The 19,601-nt window shown below is 40.5% G+C and overlaps 1 protein-coding gene across 6 annotated transcripts in view; it reads left to right on the top strand.

The window, feature by feature from the left end:
* ZNF106 (zinc finger protein 106) overlaps positions 1-19,601 on the top strand; it is a 70,743-nt gene that overhangs the window by 16,065 nt on the left and 35,077 nt on the right. For 3 of the 6 annotated variants that reach the window (XM_066276930.1, XM_066276931.1, XM_066276933.1), the window contains 3 exons: positions 7,317-7,402; positions 11,423-11,484; positions 18,789-18,989. In XM_066276930.1, the coding sequence (XP_066133027.1) occupies positions 7,349-7,402; positions 11,423-11,484; positions 18,789-18,989 (317 nt within the window). In that variant the 5' untranslated portion in view covers positions 7,317-7,348. Of the gene's footprint in view, positions 1-7,316; positions 7,403-11,419; positions 11,485-18,788; positions 18,990-19,601 lie in introns of those variants that run through there. The other 3 variants (XM_066276934.1, XM_066276935.1, XM_066276936.1) reach the window with 3 other exon arrangements.

A 19,601-nucleotide genomic window follows, 5' to 3' on the forward strand; every position in this document is an offset into this window, starting at 1 on the left:
CCGGGGCGTCGCTCTGTTGCGACCAGAGCCACTCTAGCGCCTGGGGCAGAGGCCAAGGAGCCATCCCCAGTGCCCGGGCCATCTTTGCTCCAATGGAGCCTCGGCTGCGGGAGGGGAAGAGAGAGACAGAGAGGAAGGAGAGGGGGAGGGGTGGAGAAGCAGATGGGCGCTTCTCCTGTGTGTTCTGGCTGGGAATTGAACCCGGGACTTCTGCACGCCAGGCTGACGCTCTACCACTGAGCCAACCGGCCAGGGCTTCCTTCAGTGTTTTATAGTGCATTGTTGTCATATAGAACCTGAGTTGGCTTTATGTCGATGTTCAAATATCTTAAGTACTACCGGGATTATTATAATGAATGCTAGAGATATATGAAAAGACAGATCCCCCCCCTTTTCCCCCCAATTTTATTGATTTTATTTTATCTTTTTAATTTTTTAATTTTTATTTTGTGTCAGAGACAGAGAGACAGAGAGAGAGAGGGACAGACAGATAAGAAGAGAGAGAGATGAGAATCATCACTTCTACGTTGTGGCACCTTAGTTGTTCATTGATTGCTTTCTCATATGTTTCTTGACTGGCGGGCTCCACAGAGCGAGTTACCCCTTGTTCAAGCCATCTACTTGAGCTGGTTTTGACTATGGGGATGGTAATTGTATTAACAGAATAATAATTAGGATGTTAAGAAAAGTCATTTAATTATAGGATTTTTAGATTATTATGACTAAGGAATATCAAATATTTCTCATAGTTATTTGGACAAAATTTGCAAGATTTTATAGTGGGTATATTTAAAAGGTATGGGGAGAAATATAAGGTGGTTAAAGTGAGGACAGCAATGCACTGGCCAGGTAGCTGAGTTGGTTAGAGCGTCATCCCAATATGCCAAGGTTGCAGGTTCATAAGGTGACCAATGGTCCTCTTTTAGAGAGGACAGTCCTTCTTTTGTAAATTCCGTCCTCCCTCGAAAAGTGTCCTATGTGTCTTCCTTTTTGATATTGGAAGACTAATCTGTAAATCTCTATATTCGATCAATGCAGAGTTGATCCATTGTGTGTGATGTGACATATTTGTATTTGACATGATGATTCGTCACGGATCAGTACAGTGCAGCGAGACACGATGAGCTCCGCACGGAGAACTTGAGAGAGCACACGATATACCAAGCGCGCAAATGGCTTTGTATACTTACTGAAACACAACACAGCACTTACGATATTGTAGACTCACGATTATGTCTTTTTTAGTGAATATTCAATAATAGACAGGTAAGCACAATTCACGTAAAATTCAATATGAAGGATACTTTTTGTTCAGATATTTCCAATATATTGTTACAAGATGATACATTGACAAAAATATTCATTCAATGGAAAACCACTCATTTAGATAATATTATGTAAATGAGTACTTTTTCTTACAATTATTAAAAATTAATAAGCATGTAAGCATAACAATAAAAATATTACAAATGTTTTATTATGCATTTATCATATTATAGTGTATTGCAATGAATAAAATGTTTTCTTTATTTACGATATTGTTTTCTTCAATTTATTTTTGTCCTCCTTTTCATTGTAAAAAAGTTGGTCACTTTAGCAGGGGTCCCCAGACTTTTTATACAGGGGGCCAGTTCACTGTCCCTCAGACCATTGGAGGGCTTCCACATAAAGTGCTCCTCTCACTGACCACCAATGAAAGAGGTGCCCCTTCCAGAAGTGCGAGGGCGGGGGGCGGATAAATGGCCTCAGGGGGCCGCAGTTTGGGGACGCCTGCTTTAGGGTTTAATCCCCGGTCAGGGCACATGCAAGAATTAACCAATGAATGTATAAGTAGCAAGTAAAACAACAAATCTGTGTTTCTCTCTCCTTCTTCCTCTCTCTCTCTCAAATCAATAAAAAAATATATAGTAGTTAAATTGCAAACACTTAATTGACTCATGACATAAACTTTTTTTTTTGTATTTTTCTGAAGCTGGAAACGGGGAGAGACAGACTCCCGCATGTGCCTGACCGGGATCCACCCGGCACGCCCACCAGGGGGCAACGCTCTGCCCACCAGGGGGCGATGCTCTGCCCCTCCGGGGCATCGCTCTGCCGCTACCAGAACCACTCTAGTGCCTGGGGCAGAGGCCAAGGAGCCATCCCCAGCGCCCGGGCCATCTTTGCTCCAATGGAGCCTTGGCTGCGGGAGGGGAAGAGAGAGACAGAGAGGAAGGGGGGCGTGGAGAAGCAAATGGGCGCTTCTCCTGTGTGCCCTGGCCGGGAATCAAACCCGGGTCCCCCGCACGCCAGGCCGATGCTCTACCGCTGAGCCAACCGGCCAGGGCCAAACTTTTAAGCACTTATAGATTTCAGATTTGGGTGTTGCCCATTTATAAGGCTGTGAGCTAAGTTCAATATTTCAGAAAGCTTATGGAAATCATATTTATCCATTTTAAGGATGTACAAATTAAAGTTCCTTTGTCTTTGGCTGGAATCATATCAACTTAGATCTTCCTTATTGATTAAATATTTTGCTATTATACATTTTGATTTTTTTTTTTTTTTTTTTTTTTAAGCTGGAAACGGGGAGAGACAATCAGACAAACTCCCGCATGTGCCCGACCGGGATCCATCCGGCACGCCCACCAGGGGCGATGCTCTGCCCACCAGGGGGCGATGCTCTGCCCCTCCGGGGCGTCGCTCTGTCGCGACCAGAGCCACTCTAGCGCCTGGGGCAGAGGCCAAGGAGCCATCCCCAGCGCCTGGGCCATCTTTGCTCCAATGGAGCCTTGGCTGCGGGAGGGGAAGAGAGAGACAGAGAGGAAGGAGGGGGGAGGTGGAGAAGCAAATGGGCGCTTCTCCTATGTGCCCTGGCCAGGAATCGAACCCGGGTCCCCCGCACGCCAGGCCGACGCTCTACTGCTGAGCCAACCGGCCAGGGCCTTATACATTTTGATTTTAAAAAATAAAATAAAAATGAACTTACTAAATACATGCAGATTGGAAACGTTAAGCTCATGAAAGGAAAAGTAAATAAAGGGAGGGGGTTTTGGTTAAAAGGTTGATAGAGAATATTTTTATTTCTTTTCTTTTTTTCTTTTTTAGAGAGAGTGAGGGACAGGGACACACAGGAAGGGAGAGAGATGAAAAGCCTCAACTTCTGGTTGTGGCACTTTAGTTGTTCCTGGATTACTTTCTCATATGTGTCTTGACCTGGGGACCTCCAGCTGAGCCAGTGACCCCTTGCTCAAGCCAGTGACCTTGGGTTCAGGCCAGCGACCATGGGGTCATGTCTGTGATCCCAGTCTCAAGCCAGTGACCCCGCATTCAAACTGGTGACCTTGGGGTTTTGAACTTGGGTCCTCAGTGTCCCAGGTCTATTCACTGCACCATCACCTGATCAGGTGAGAAAATTTTTATTTCTTTATCCATTTACTAGGAGTTACTGTTTTTGGTTTTATTAAATAAGAACACAATTTGTATTTTAGTGCTTAGTTCTTTTAAAAAAATTTTTTTTAATTCATTTTTAGAGAGAGAGAGAGAGAGAAAGGGTGAGGAGAGGAAGCATCAGCTCCCATATGTGCTTTGACCAGGCAAGCCGAGGGTTTTGAACCAGCGACCTCAGTGTTCCAGGTCGATGTTTTATCCGCTGCACCACCACAGGTCAAGTCCTTAGTTCTCAGTTGAGTAAATATATAAAAATTCCTCTCCCTTCCTGTTTGTGTTTCTGTCTCTCACTAAAAAATAAAATAAAATAAAAAGTCCAGACTTGACCTGTGGTGGCGCAGTGGATAAAGCATCAACCTGGAAACTGAGGTTGCTGGTTTGAAATGCCAGGCTTGCCTGGTCAAGGCACATATGGGAGTTGATGCTTACTGCTCCACCCCCCCCCCATCTCTCTCTTCATTCCAAAATGAATAAATAAAATCTTTTAAAAAATAAAGAAAAAGAAAAATTCCACAATGACTACTATTGCTTGTGCCAGAAAGTCACACTTTTTCATTGAGTATTCTTCTAAGTTATTTGTTTCTGTTTTGCTTTGATGGTTAATAACTTGTATTAACAATCAAAAACAGTATTAAAAATATTTCTGGACATCCGTTCTTTGCCACTATTTCCTCAACTTGTAGAACAGTTCTTGTTGTTCAATAAATGCTTGTTGAATGTAGTAACAAAATACTGTATGTCAATAGTATTTAAAGTTGAAGTAAATGTTAAGAAATAAAGAAATTAAAAGAATAATTATGCTTTGAGGCTTAGCAGCAGAGTTATTTATGTTAATTTTAAGATTTGAGAAATTATTAGCAATACAGGAAGCATAGCTAATACTGTATCTGTCCATTAAGGTGTGTTTCTTTGTTTTATTAGTTGATATTCAGCTTTCTCAAATGGGCAAAATTTTACCCTATAATCTTATTTTGATGTTTTAATTTTTTTATTTAAATTTTTTTGTTTTAAATTTTAGTGAGAGGAGGGAAGGCAGAGAGATTCCCGCATGTATCCAGACCAGGATCCACCTGGCAAGCCCTCTAGAGGGCAGTGCTCTGCCCATCTGGGGCCTTGCTACTTTGCAACATGGAGCCATTTTTTAGCACCTGAGGCGAAGGTCATGGAACCATCAGTGCCTTAGGCCAGCTCACTTGATCCAGTCTAGCCATGGCTGTAGGACGGGAAAAAAAGAGAGAGAAAGAAAGGGGAAGGGTGGAGAAGCAAATGGTCGCCTCTCCTTGTACCCTGGCCAGGAATTGAATCCGGAACATCCACATGTGGGGCCAATGCTCTATCACTGAGTCAGCCGGCTAGGGCCTATACTTTGTTACTGGATAAAATGATTTTAGATTTTAAGTAGTGGTATGAAGTGTGTTGCAATAGCAAGGAAACTGCTGAGTGGCCAGAGTTAGAGAACCTTAGGCCTCTTCTCATTGGATTCCTACCATTTGTCTAGGAGTTGAAAATTAAATTAGGATAGTTTATATCTTCATTACTTCGGAGTTTAAAATCCCCTAAAGAATTAAATCAGGCAAGGAAACAGATATATCTATTTGAGCTTGGTGTGTGTGTGTGTATAAACAGTGCTGCTTGATGAGTGGGATTAAATTCTCATGTAGAGCCTGACCAGGTTGTGGTGCAGTGGATTGAGCATAGACCTGGGACGTGGAGGTATCCAGGTTTGAAATCCCCAGGTCACTGGCTTGAAGATGGGTTCATCTGGCTTGAGCACAGGGTCTCAAGCTTGAGCGTGGGATCATAGACATGACCCCGTGGTTACTGGCTTGAGCCCAAAGGTTGATGGCTTGAGCCTATATGGTCAGTAATTTGAGCAAGGGATCACTGGCTTGGCTGGAGACCCCTAGTCAAGGCACATATGAGATAGCAATCAATGAACCAACTAAGTTGCCGCAAGTACAAGTTGTTGATGCTTTTCATCTCTCCCTTCCTGTCTCTCTCTCTCAAAACTAACTAAATAAATACATAAATTCTCATGTAGACTATCTTAGCAGGGATTCAAGAGAAAAGTATGGAGGATTATAAAATAGAAAATCTCTGGCCTTAGTCCAAACCCTGATATTTACTCAGCTCTCTCCATCTCACATTTAATAACCCAAGAGAGTTCCATTTGGAACACTTCAACAATACTTACAGAATGCCCACAGTGTTGCCCGTCACTGTTCTAAATGCCAAGCCTATACTAATGAACAATATACAAAGCCCTGTTCTTGTGGCACTTAATTTTTTTAATGAGGTAAGTAGAGAATAACAAATATATATGACAGGTAGTAAAGGATACTATGTAACAAATTACCCCACAATTTGCTGGCTTAAAACAATAACTTTATTGTTACAGATCTGTGAGTTGAAAAAGACTCATCTGCATGGTTCTTTTTTTTTTTAAATTCAGTGAGAGGAGGGGAGGCAGAGAGACAGACTCTGGCATGCTCTAGGACTGGGATCTACCCAGCAAGCCCACTAGAGGGCGATACTCCGCCCATTTGGGGCAATGCTCCGTTGCTCAGCAACTGAGCTCTTCTTAGTGCCTGAGGCAGAGGCCATGTAGCCATTCTCAGTGCCCAGGGCTAACTCATTCCAGTTGAGCCTGGCTGCTCCTCTCCATGGTTTTTTAACTGGTCTTACTAGGGATCCCTCATTTACAAATGGGACTGGAACACTTGACATGGCTCTCTCACACAACATGGTTGTTAGATGGTACTGGTTATTGTTTGGGTGCTCAGCTGAAGCATCATTTTTCTTTACCGTGGACTCTCCTTGTGGCTTGGGCTTCTCACAGCATGGTGGCTGGGTTCCAAGAGATAGTGTTCCAAATGTGCAAAGGCAGAAGCTGCAACTTTTTAAAGCCTGGTCTCAGAAATTATATAATCACTTCTATCACATTTTATTGGTCAAAACAGGTCACAGGGATGAAAAATAAACTCACCTTTTGATGGATGATGATGACAAGATCATATTGCAAAAGAGCATGTGTGGTGGGAAGATAATGTGGGGACCAGAATGATGTTGAAGCCATCTATGGAAACAGTCTACTACAGTGCTATTAAAAAATAAAAGATTAAGCAGGGTAATAGAGGAATAGCGCAAATGGGGGACAGAAAATACAGTATTCTGTAGGAGGTCAGGGAAGGCCTCCTTAAAGAGGCAGCATGAGAGAGTGAGCCATAAGAACTGTTGACTTCTTAGGCAGAATATTCCAGGCAGAGAGAACAGGAAATACAGAAGTCCTATGGTAGAAGAATTCCTGGTGTGATCAAGGAATCCAAGGGGGCAGTGTGACTGGAGTGGAGAGGGGTAGGGTATGGAGTCAGAGAGTAAGTGAGAAAAAGATTTTGTAGCCCGTGACAAAGGACTTTTTGGGTCTTCTGTGAGTGAGATGGGAATCTATTGGAAGATTCTGAGCAGAGTAGTTATTTGACTTAAATTATAGAAGAATCTCATTCTGAGAATCTCTGGCTACTATTTTGAGAACAGACTGTAAGAGGATAAGAGTAGAAATAGGAAGTTAAGTCAGTAGGCTAGTGCCATGTGATGATATGCTAAGTAGTGAGGTATGGTTGGGTTTTAAATATATTTCAAGGTGGGACTGACAGGATTTGCTGATGAGAGTGGATATGGGATGAGAAAGAGGGACCAAGGATGATTCTCAAAAGTTTTTGCCTTTGGTACTGGTAAAATTGGAATTTTCATTTACCAAGATGGGAAGACTGGGGGAGAAGGGTGGAGGTGAGGGAGATGCAAGACTTGTATTTCTGGCCATGCTAAGAAGAATCTAAGAAAACACCTGAGGGAAAGAAAAGTTACTAAATGTTACTTCCTCATTGCAGGTGTGACGTTGAGTGCTTCAGATCTGGTCACTATGGTACGAGAACGAAAATGCATATTATGCAACATTGTGTACAGCTCAAAAAAGGTAATAATAGAAGAGGGAGAATCTGAGGCTTTATGACTGGTCATTTTTTTCGGAGACATCATATGAAATTTATAGATGGGTAAAAGTTTTTATTGTTGTCTTATGTTTCTTTCTTAAACCATAGTCTCATTCCACTGGTTTCTTTCTCATTACTGCCTCATAAAGCCCGTAACTATGTTATTAAACCTCTACCCAGAATTGGAGGATATTTGAGTAGATAATAAAAAGAGTTAGTAGCTACTTATAGAAAAAATAACCTTAAAAATTTAGGTTATTTGAGGTTATACTACTTTCTAATTAGCTAAGGATAGCTAAGGATACAGCATTTTATGCACCTGCATTCTGTTTCTGCCTGTGCTTGTGAAAAGGGCAGCCTAGCTGAAATGGTGTTCATAATATCCTAGATGTCCACAAGGTGGGGATGTTGCACAAAGAAAAACAGACATTTTTTAAAAATAAAAGAATTTACCTGTGCCTTATGGAAATTCACTGCAAGTTGTCTCACGTCTTGCTTTTTTTTTTTTGCCTTTATCTTTTTCTTTCAAAGTAGTGCTGTTAGCTTAAATACGGAGGAATTTTTCCTCTATGCTTTAAATGTGTTCTTTATTGTCAATGGAAATTCAGAGAACGGAGATTATTGTGAGCTCTCATGAAAGATGTTTGGGAGTAAGATGGTTTAAAAGAAAAACAGGAGATATTTTAGGTGAGAGAACATTGTATTCGAAGATACAGAGGTAGAATGGCATATAACAATTCTAGGAGTCTATAAGAAGGTTCATCTGATTGAAACAGTTTCGTTTTAGGAATAATGGGACTGCAATTTAATTTGTAATTTAAGTGAAAACAGTTGATGAACAGTGTTGAAGCAAGACTGGGAAGTTTGATTATGATCCATTCAGTAGGCTGGGGTGAAGAATTTTTTTTCCTGTATAGGATGGAAAAGTCAGTTGAGATTTTAATATTATGTTTAATAATATACCTGCTGCCTTTTACAAAAGTTAAAAAAACCCTGCTCTTCTAGTCTTAAAAAAACTTAGACCAGGGTTTATACAAATTTTCAATAAACAAAAATTTCTTACAGCTGTTTTCAGTTTGGAAGGATGGGAAATTGAGAAGGTCTGAGATGGATAGACAGACACTCAGAGGTGTAGACTCAGACATTGATAAGGTAGCAACCCTATCTTGTGATAGATCATAAGTCTTTTTGGCATTTCTTCTACTCTAGTTTGAAACATGTTTTCATCTCTTCATACTTTTCCATGGATCATAAGTTAAATCAAGGGCTGGGATTATTCACTCCTGCCTTACTATAGGTCTTTAAGCAAGAGAATGTCATGACTTAAGTGTTATGATTAATGTGGTCTAAGAAATTAGCAGAATGGGTTAATGGGTAGATAGAACTCTGATATTTATTTTTAGATAAATCATGAACAACTTATGTTGAAGCCGTGCTCTCTCTAGTTTCCCAAACTGGTATAACCCTGGTTTTTTCCAAATACATTGTAGAGGAGAAAGGGATTTTAGGATGACTTAAGTATGAGCTGTATACTACATCCCTGAATATGCTGGTGCTCATTAACTTATGATAAGACTAGGAGCCCTGAAGTTAAAAAAATTTTTTTTAATATTGTTTTCCAGATTTATTCAACCATCAATTTTCCCCCCTTCTTCCACATCTTTTAAAAAACATAATACTGATTAATATAAAGGGAACTAAATGGAAACTTGGTAACTTGAGGAGGTGTACATTTGTAGCTATTACTTTAATCCTGTGCCTGTGGGACTTTATCAATTATTTTGAGGCCTCAGTGGTGTGTCTATTTGCATTCATTTAATAGAGCAAGATCAGAGAGAATTTCATATGTAAATTTATGAATGAAAAGATTTGGGAAATGTTTTAGCTAATCAAAAGTCACATTAAAATTAGTTTTGAATGATAACCTTTTTTTCCCCCCTGAAGTGAGAAGCGGGGAGGCAGATCCCCACATGCGCCTGACTGGGATCCACCCAACTAGCCCACTAGGGGGCTATGCTCTGCCCATCTGGGTGTTGCTCTATTGCAACTGTAGCCATTCTAGTGCATGAGTCGGGGAGGCCATGGAGCCATCCTCAGCACCCAGGCCAACTTTGCTCCAGTGGAGCCTTGGCTGCGGGAGGGGAAGAGAGAGATAGAAAGGAGAGGGGGAAGGGTGGAGAAGCAGATGGGCACTTCTCCTGTGTTCTCTGGCTGGGAATCGAACCTGGGACTTCCACACACCGGGCCGATGCTCTACCACTGAGCCAACCAGCCAGGGCTTGCATGATAACATTTTTATAATTGAAATAAAATACAGAATTGGTTTTTATATCAGAGAATAACCCATTTCAGTCAACATTATTTTGGTCAGAAATGGTTTTATTGGAAGAAATAGAACCTACTAAAATTTAGCTAAAGAAAAGAGGGTTTGGCATATGTAAATCTAATCCAAGGAAAAATGGAATAGTCAGTAGGGATTTGAGCAGGCACTGTATATTGTTCATGAAATTTTTTCATTCTATATTATCACTAACTCTACTCAGTTTTCAGTTCTAACTATTTATTCTAGTTAGTGGCCAATCAGTTGTATTTAGAAGGGGTCAAATGTCGAGCTGTCCCCTCCAAATGATTTGTAGAGATAAAATGATGGCCATCTTCAGTAAAATTGTCATTTAAGGGAGTATTTTGAATCACAGCCCTGTTTGTCACACTGTAGTAGATAAATTGAATTAAGACTAGGTTGTTAGGTTTTTGAAGAATAAATTGTATATAATGGAAAATCTCAAGGCACTAGATGCTTGTAATGGAGCATGGTATTTGAAACATTGGCTTTGGTGTCAGATCTGCCAGGATTTGAGTCCTAGTTTGACCACTTGATTATATATGACTGAGAGGGCAAGATTGGGAATGTTTTCACATCCCTTCAATGCATAGCTCCGTACTTCATAACAAGCACTTGGTAAATGGTGAATAAATGGATTAGTTTCTCTGCAAGCTTGTGTCCTTATGAAGTTAATAATACTCCCTCAGCAGTGTTTTGCAGTTCAAGTGAGAAAATATTTGAGGCACTTAAGTACAGGGCACAGTTAATGGTTATATTCAACAGTTATAGAAGCCCTATTATTATATACGTAAAAGCCATTCTCTAATTCTGGCATGCTGGCTATATATACTTTGCTATGACAAAGGGATAAACATTTACAGCTTTTTGAATTTTTTGAGGTATGTGCATATACATGTGCATGTTTTAAAGTGGAAGCTCTTCCCACAAATTTAATTTTCTTTCCATGAAGGGTGGGAAGGAGGGAGGGGAAAATCTAGTAAATTTTCAAACTTTTATTTAGAGCCAAACAAATCATTTGGGGGAAGCAGGCAGTGAAGATGAAGGCTTGATCGAGCTGCTGTGTTCAAAGTAGTTTTTAAAAACTATGATTGGCTGTAGAGAAGTTCCGTTTATATCCATAAGTTCTTTCTATAATCGATGTATCCATCTATTCAGTCAACAGACAGTAACAACTATATGCCAGGCCCTGGCCAAGACATATGAATATGAGTTGTAACTTACTTTTGAGAAATTCAGTTGAGTGGGGAAAGAGTCTGTAGAACAGTAGTCAAATAGTTGGGGAGTTATGTGATTTCAGAGTTGTTTCTTTTTTTAAATAAACTTGAATAAATTCTTTATATTGGGATAGAATTTAACCTATATAACTTATGCTTAAAGCTTTTGCCTTCTAAAAACAATATACTTTCTAACCTTTTTAGAAAGCCAATTATATAAGTCTTTCTTTAAAATTCCTTTATTTAAAAATGAAATATGTCAAGAACATAGCTAAAGAATTATTTAATAAGGAACTTATTACAGTATTGAATTGAGAAGAGTAACCACAGTGAACACTTTTGACATTAGAAGCTTGAGTCCCAGTTGTTGATTGAACAGGAACAGAGGAACTTTTTTTCTCCAGAGCAATCCCTCTTAGTTTAATCTGCTTTCTTTAATTTTGAAGGAGATGGACGAACACATGCGGAGCATGTTGCATCACAGAGAACTTGAGAACCTGAAGGGCAGGTATGGGAACGCCTGTCTTCCATAAACTTGTGAATGTGGGAGGATCTTAGTGCTGATGAGACCTGTGGGTTTATTTTATAATAATCTGTCATAAATGAATATTATCTTATGGCATAGTGCTCTCTTTTAGAATTAATAAAAAGTACAGTAGTTTTTTTATTTTGTCATTCAAAAAGAATAAATCTTTTGAGCATCTCAAATGTGTAGAGTTCAGAGCAGCTCTAGTAAGTAGATTACAATAAAGGTATATTGGGACGAGCCAGTTCTCTTGTTAGCAAGCTTTGTTATTCCTATGTACCAGCCTTGCAACTGGGACATTTTATATTATTGCTTCAGAACTGTTACAAATTATTGCCTGCAATAAATCTTTAGTATTGCCAGAATAGTCTGAGAAATCCAAAGTTTTCTAACTAGTGCTGAATCTCATTAGTGTAAATAAAATCGAAGTACCAACTTTGAATCTTTAAGAATGAGTGTTTAGAAAGTCAGTTATATAGTTCTTTTGTACCCTAAAAACTGTCTTAACATCTTATTCAAGCTGGCCTTTTTATAAGAAGTAGGGGAGGCATGGGGTTTGTAATTCAGAAGGTTAATTGCTTCTGGAGTCAGGGTTCAGGGAAGAAGTTTTATTGCTCCTAAGCCTCCTGGACACAGGATCCTGCCACACATTTCAGATACTACTTTGATTAGCTACAGTCCTTCTGACAACAAGTAGTCAATTGTCTGCCACTGCAGTCCTCCCAACAAATGCTTAATTGCCTGGAACAACAACTGCTTAAATTTGTTAGTCCCTAAGCCCATCAGTTAAGACTTAAGTGTTTAACTAATATATATATATATATAGTTTATATATTTTTTTACAGAGACAGAAAGAGAGTCAGAGAGAGGGATAGACAGGGACAGACACACAGCAATGGAGAGAGATGAGAAGCATCAATCATCAGTTTTTCGTTGCGACACCTTAGTTGTTCATTGATTGCTTTCTCATATGTGCCTTGACCATGGGCCTTCAGCAGACTGAGTAACCCCTTGCTCAAGCCAGTGACCTTGGGTCCAAGTTAATGAGCTTTGCTCAAACCAGATGAGCCCGCACTCAAGCTGGTGACCTCGGGGGTCTCGAACCTGGGTCCTCCACATCCCAGTCCGACGCTCTATCCACTGTGCCACCGCCTGGTCAGGCTAACTACAATATTAACTAGTGTAATGCTGACAATTTGAACTCAAGAGTTCCCCTATCACTTTGACTATATTTGGAATATCTTAATTACTTAATCCCATTTCCACTAGACTTCCTTCTGGAATTCACCTTATTCTGGGCTATTTACCTGTCACCTGACTATATATTATAGGCTACCACAAATGAGGCCAGTAAATGTAGCCATTTCATTTAAAGGCTAAAGCCTGTTGTATTCAAAGATCACTAATCAGCCTTTTAAAACATTTAAAAACAAAACTTGGTTACTTAAGTTACATGTTCATAATCCATACAGAATCATAAAAAGTAAGAAAAAGTAGAAATCATCTTAACCTCCACCCACTAGCCCCAACTTTTACTCCCCTCTTAGGGGAAACTCAGCAGTTTGGTGTATGATCCTATTCAAACCTCTTTGTGTGTATATACATCGATTTATATTTAGCTGTACATACACATTTTGTCTCTCTAGGGTAACTGAACCACAAGCTACATATGTATTGTTCTGTAACTTGTTTTTTTCTCCTTTCATCTATCAACTTAACTGTGCAGTGGAGATTTTGTTTACCATTTTCAGCTTTTTGGAGCATAGTCCAATAATTAAAGAGAAAGCATTAGAAGTCTCTGTGCTGACAATATAAATGTCAGTGTTAACACCCAAACTTGTTTTATTAAGAATAAAACACTTTAGTACTTATTTACTCATTTTTTTAGATGCAGTATTACTAGGTTTTTCTATGGTTTTCTGGTCTGTAACAAATTATTAGGAAGAAGGCAAGCAGGTAGCAAGAAGGAACAGCTGACAAAAGTATAAAAAATAAAGAGTCTCAAATCATTTACTTACTTGGAGCATTTACTGTACGACAAACTGTCGTTCGTTTATACCATAGGGACAAATAGTTATCAGTTATTATTATTTTTTCTTCCTGTTAACAGTTTGTGATTTCTTTTCCCCTCTGGATTTCATGTTTAAATATTGGCTTTCTGTTGTTAAGGCTTTTTATTTCATTATTTGTATCACTATAATTTTTGATTGGAATATGGTTAAAAATGTAAAAAGAGAATATTTTTTAGGTTTTGAATGCCAACTTGATTGAAACGTAAATGATTTGTCTTATTTGGTTCACAATTGTGGACATTGGGAGCATTTCCTTATTTTTCCTTAATATACTTGTTCAGATGTGTGGCCTTTAAGTAGTTTCTACAGACAGATGCTATTAAAAAGTCACAAACCTTTATTTATGAACCAGCTGTTGTGTTATAGTTAAAGCAAGCTGAATAAAGAAAAGCTTATAGATAGAATATCTCAAGGCTTTGTCTTTCACACATGAGAGGAAATTGTGTGGTAACAGGATGAAGCTAATTTGGGCCCTCCTTTGTATGTCCTGAGGAAAACTTTTGCCTTTATTAGTCAAGAAGTAAAGCAAAAAAAAAAAAAAAAAAAAAAAAGAAGTAAAGCAGTACTTTTTCCCAACAATTACTTAATTGTACAAAGTAGTATTTTTACTGGTCATTGATAAAGAACTGAAAAGTGTCATCATTAAGGTATTACTTATTTGCTGTTAACTTTTTACAATGTGCTTTCCAAACACCATCTGTGGAAGTATGAAAAGTATGAATGCATATTGTATGTAAAATAAGCTTATCTCCAGACACAGATACTTTCAATTTTCAGGAGATGTGGTTGATTTACCCTATTCTTTCCTTAGATAAATATGGATTCTCTTTTTGAAATTTCTTGTAAAGCTTATCTCTCTCTTTTATTTTTGTATTCCCCCCCCCCCCAAGTGAGAAGTGGGGGAAAGGGCAGACAAACTCCCACATGTACCCAACCAGGATCCACTTGGCATGTCCACAAGGGGGCGATGCTCTGCCCATCTGGGGCATTGCTCTGCTGCAACCAGAGCCATTCTAGCGCCTGAGGCTGAGGCCATGGAGCCACCCTCAGCGCCCGGGCCAACTTTGCTCCAATGGAGCCTTGGCTGCGGGAGGGGAAGAGAGAGACAGAGAGGAAGGAGAGGGGGAGGAGTGGAGAAGCAGATGGGCACTTCTGTGTGCCCTGGCCGGGAATCGAACCCGGGACTCCTGCACGCCAGGCCAACGCTCTACCACTGAGCCAGCCGGCCAGGGCCTTCAGTGTTAACTTTTATGCTGCTGACCCCCTGCTGAAGCCAGCCACCTGTGGACTTAAGCCAGAGACCACGGGTATTATGTCTATGATCTTGTGCTCAAGTTGGTGAGCCCACGCTCAAGCTGGTGACCTTGAGGTTTCAAACCTGGGTCCTCAGTGTCCCAAGCTGATTCTCTATTCACTGGTCAGGCTAGCCCTAAAAAATTGGAGAAAGTTGAAGATTATTCTTCTTTGTGTTTATAAATGTAGTAGAAAACTCTCAGTGAAAATACTGAATTAAAGTTCCTGGAGGATTAGAAGGAATTACAATATTGATATTCAGGGTAATCAGGTAATGATATTTTCTTTTTTGTGACAGAGACAGAAACAGAGAGAGGGACAGATAGGGACACACAGACAAGAAGGGAGAGAGATGAGAAGCATCAGTTTTTCATTGCGGCATCTTAGTTGTTCATTGATTGCTTTCTCATATGTGCCTTGATGGGGTAGTGGTGGCTACAGCAGAGTAAGTGACCCTTTGCTCAAGCCAGTGACCTTGGGCTTTCAAGCCAGTGACTATGGGGTCATGTCTCTGATCCCACACTCAAGCTGGTGAGCCCATGCTCAAGCTGGATAAGCCTGGCGACCTCGGTGTTTTGAACCTGGGTTCTCTGCATCCCAGTCTGATGCTCTCTCTGTCCACTGCACCATTGTCTGGTCAGGCAGGTAATGATATTTTCTGAGAACCTGTTTAGGACTCATTAACATGAATCTTTTTTTTTTCTTTTTCCAAGTGAGAGGAGGGGAGATAGACAGATTCCTGCATGGGCCCTGACCAGGATTCACCTGGCAGCCCCATTTGGGGCCACACTCTCAATGAAGCTATTTTTAGTGCCTGAGGCAGAGGCTCCACGAAGCCATCCTCAGCTCCTCGGTCTAGTGCGCTCAAACCAATTGAGCCATGGCTGTGGGAGAGTAAGTGGGGATGGAGGGGTGGAGAAGCAAATGGTTGCTTCTCATGTGTGCCCTGACCGGGAATCGAACCCGGGACATATACACACCAGGCTGATGATCTACCACTAAGCCAACTGGCCAAGGCTCATTAAAATGAATCTTAAGGCCCTGGCCGGTTGGCTCAGTGGTAGAGTGTCGGCCTGGCGTGCGGGGGACCCGGGTTCGATTCCCGACCAGGGCACATAGGAGAAGCGCCCATTTGCTTCTCCACCCCACCCCCCCTTCCTCTCTGTCTCTCTCTTCCCCTCCCGCAGCCAAGGCTCCATTGGAGCAAAGATGGCCCGGGCACTGGGGATGGCTCCTTGACCTCTGCCCCAGGCGCTAGAGTGGCTCTGGTCGCAGCAGAGCGACGCCCCGGAGGGGCAGAGCATCGCCCCCTGGTGGGCAGAGCGTTGCCCCTGGTGGGCGTGCCGGGTGGATCCCAGTCGGGCGCATGCAGGAGTCTGTCTGACTGTCTCTCCCCATTTCCAGCTTCAGAAAAATACAAAAAAAGAATCTTTTTTTTTTTTTTTTTTTTACAGAGGCAGAGATAGACAGGGACAGACAGACAGGAACGGAGAGAGATGAGAAGCATCAATCATCAGTTTCTCGTTGCGTGTTGCGACTTCTTAGTTGTTCATTGATTGCTTTCTCATATGTGCCTTGACCGTGGGCCTTCAGCAGACCGAGTAACCCCTTGCTGGAGCCAGCGACCTTGGGTCCAAGCTGGTGAGCTTTTTGCTCAAGCCAGATGAGCCCGCGCTCAAGCTGGCGACCTCGGGGTCTCGAACCTGGGTACTTCCGCATCCCAGTCCGACGCTCTATCCACTGCGCCACCACCTGGTCAGGCCAAAAAAAGAATCTTAATGTCAAAGACCAATATTTTATCCAGAGCATTCAAAGATATAAAGTCTAAAAACTTTATGAGTGCTTGCTTTGGCAGCACATATACACAAAATATAATATTTATGAATTTTCCTCTTTTTTTCCTGAGGTGTCAACCACTATTCTTACAAAGTAAAAAATATTGAGTTTTTTTGGTGTTTTTTTTTTTTTAATTTGGGCATACTGAGCATTTTTTGTTTATATTTTGTCACCCTAGACAACTATATAACCATGTACTTAGTATGGAGCCTGGAATTTAGTAGTGGCTCAATAAGTTTTTTTCTTTATTTGTTTTTTTAAATGAATGTTCAGGTGATCTGTAACTCGTAAATGAAATACTCAGTTTTGAAGGTCTCTTGGTTAATTGATAGGAATTCTGCCATGTCTTGATAGATATATGTGAGGGGAAGATGGAATAGTGTTTGTGTGTCTGTGTCTGTTTTATCAAAGACAGCATGTCTTCTGTGTTGTTATTTTTTTATAGATTGGCATAAGAAGTGCAGAAGTATCACTTGTATAACTCTAAGACAAATGATGAGAATTAAGCCAATTTGGACTATGGAATGGATATTACTGTCCCTTCATTATACCAGTGGTCATGGTGTTCAGATGTTTCTCATCAATGACCACATAGACAGCTGACCCAATCAAGAGATTTCAGGATGCTAAAAAAAAAGCAGTTAAATTATTCACCTATACTTGACTAGGTGGTGGCGCGGTGGATAGACCTGGGATGCTGAAGACCTAGGTTCGAAACTCTAAGGTCATCAGCTTGAGTGCAGGGTTGCTGGCTTGAGCCCAAAGGTCACTGACTTGAGAAAAGGGTCAGTATGAGAAAGCAATCAGTGAACAACTACAATGCTGCAACTACGAGTTGATTTTTTTTTTTGGTTTGTGGCAGAGACAGAGAGAGTCAGAGAGAGGAACAGACAGACAGGAAGGGAGAGAGATGAGAAACATCAATTCTTCGTTGCGGTTCCTTAGTTGTTCATTGATTGCTTTCTTATATGTGCCTTGATGGGGGGGGCACCGCAGACCGAGTGACCCCTTGCTGGAGCCAGCGACCTTGGGCTCAGTCTTGTTCAAACCAGATGAGCCCGCACTCAAGCTGGCGACCTCGGGGTCTCGAACCTGGGTCCTCCACATCCCAGTCCGATGCTCTATCCACTGCGCCACCACCTGGCCAGCCCGAGTTGATTCTTCTCATCTCCCTCCCGGTCTTTCCACCTCTCTCTCTCTTCCTTTTTCTCTCTTTCTTTATCCCCTTAGCTAAAAAAATAAGAGAAAAAATTAAAAAAATTACTCATCTACTTCAGCTTCTTAACCTGGCCACGGGTGAGATTTACCGTTAAGTGTGCAAAGTAAAAGGAAAAAAAGTCTGCTGATTGAATTTTCTTAACTAAGAATCTGGTTTTGCTTTTCTCTAAACTTTAGCATTTTCTGAAACTTGAGAAAAACTATTTGCCTAGCGCAGCTGTTGACTTCCTACAACTGAAATGCTTTCCATTCCCTTTAAAATAAGCCCTTCTGATACAGACTGTAGATCACATGTCTCATTCAGACCAAAAGAGTTTGCTGAGACTACTCTGATCAGTTGCCTTGGGTCCGGACTCTTCACATTCCAGGCCCTGCTCCAGCTGTTCCGATTTAGTTACCTGGTTGGGATTGGCTATGCTGCCTACTCTTTTCTCCACCCCTTAATTTTCACTGGTAGAAAGTTCCTGAGCCAGAGATTAAATGTGAGCGCTGTCACCAGGCTTTCTGAGTGCAGTTGGCACCATGGGTGTGCTCCAGAGCAATTTCTTTTGCTCTGAGCCCCCTGCCCTGCCTCCCCTTTCACCATGAAGATTTTAAGTACAGCAATTCAAGAAGATTTCTCCTCCTAAATGACATTATTCCAAAGTGTTTTGCCTCTTGATTGCTGGAAAAGAATCTTAAATTCATTTCAAAAGAACTTATGAACAAGTGTATTAAAAGGGATGAAAGGACCATTGAAATTGACTAGCATTAATTTTCCTCTGTGCCAAAGTGTGCAGTGTCTTTCAAAGGAAACTAGAACAGATCTGGTGAGTGTGCCATGCCGGTAGGGAGAATTGAATGTCCTTCATCTCCCTCTTTCCCTAGGGACAGTAGTCATGAGTGCCGGGTGTGCGGGGTCACAGAAGTGGGTCTTTCTGCATATGCAAAGCACATTTCTGGCCAGTCGCACAAAGATAACGTTGATGCCCAGGAAAGAGAAGATGATGGAAAAGGAGAAGAAGAGGAAGAAGATTATTTTGACAAGGAACTCATTCAGTTAATAAAACAAAGGAAAGAACAAAGTCGGTGAGTAGTGATTTTGATTTTTTTAAAAGAACCTATCTGAAACAGTACAGTAGAGGATACATTTTCCATTCTCATACTTGTCAGCCTACAGCATTCAACTGTATCTTAGTTATAAAGTTTAGCTTGACATTACTGTCTTAAGCGTAAAAGGGAAATGGAATGCTTTTTTTGAACTACTGTATTACCTCCTTTAGTGTTGTTTCTACATAAAAGCTAGCTATTACTGCTACATATTTGGAATTTTTTACTAGGACTGTTTTTATTAGTTCCAAAGTTTTAGGATACTAATAAATTGTTTTTATTTGATATCCAAATTTTAGAGGAAAGATTTTAGTATATAAGTTTTGTATGAATATTTTATATAGTATTCTTATTGCATCCCTTAGGAAAAAATGTTTTGCCTAATTGAATTAACATGCTGTTTTTACCAAATTTGATTTATCCTTTCATTATTAAGTACTTCTGTAAATATTCATTGAATTAATTTATATTTTAAATTTGACAGTGTCAAGATTATTTCAGCAGCATAAATTTTCCTGTATATTGTACTGCATAATCTCATAACTACATATATAATTCACATATTAGGCTGTTTGTTGTATTTTAACCTTG

Source organism: Saccopteryx bilineata, chromosome 4 (genome assembly GCF_036850765.1).
Source record: "Saccopteryx bilineata isolate mSacBil1 chromosome 4, mSacBil1_pri_phased_curated, whole genome shotgun sequence".
NCBI classification, from domain to species: domain Eukaryota; kingdom Metazoa; phylum Chordata; class Mammalia; order Chiroptera; family Emballonuridae; genus Saccopteryx; species Saccopteryx bilineata.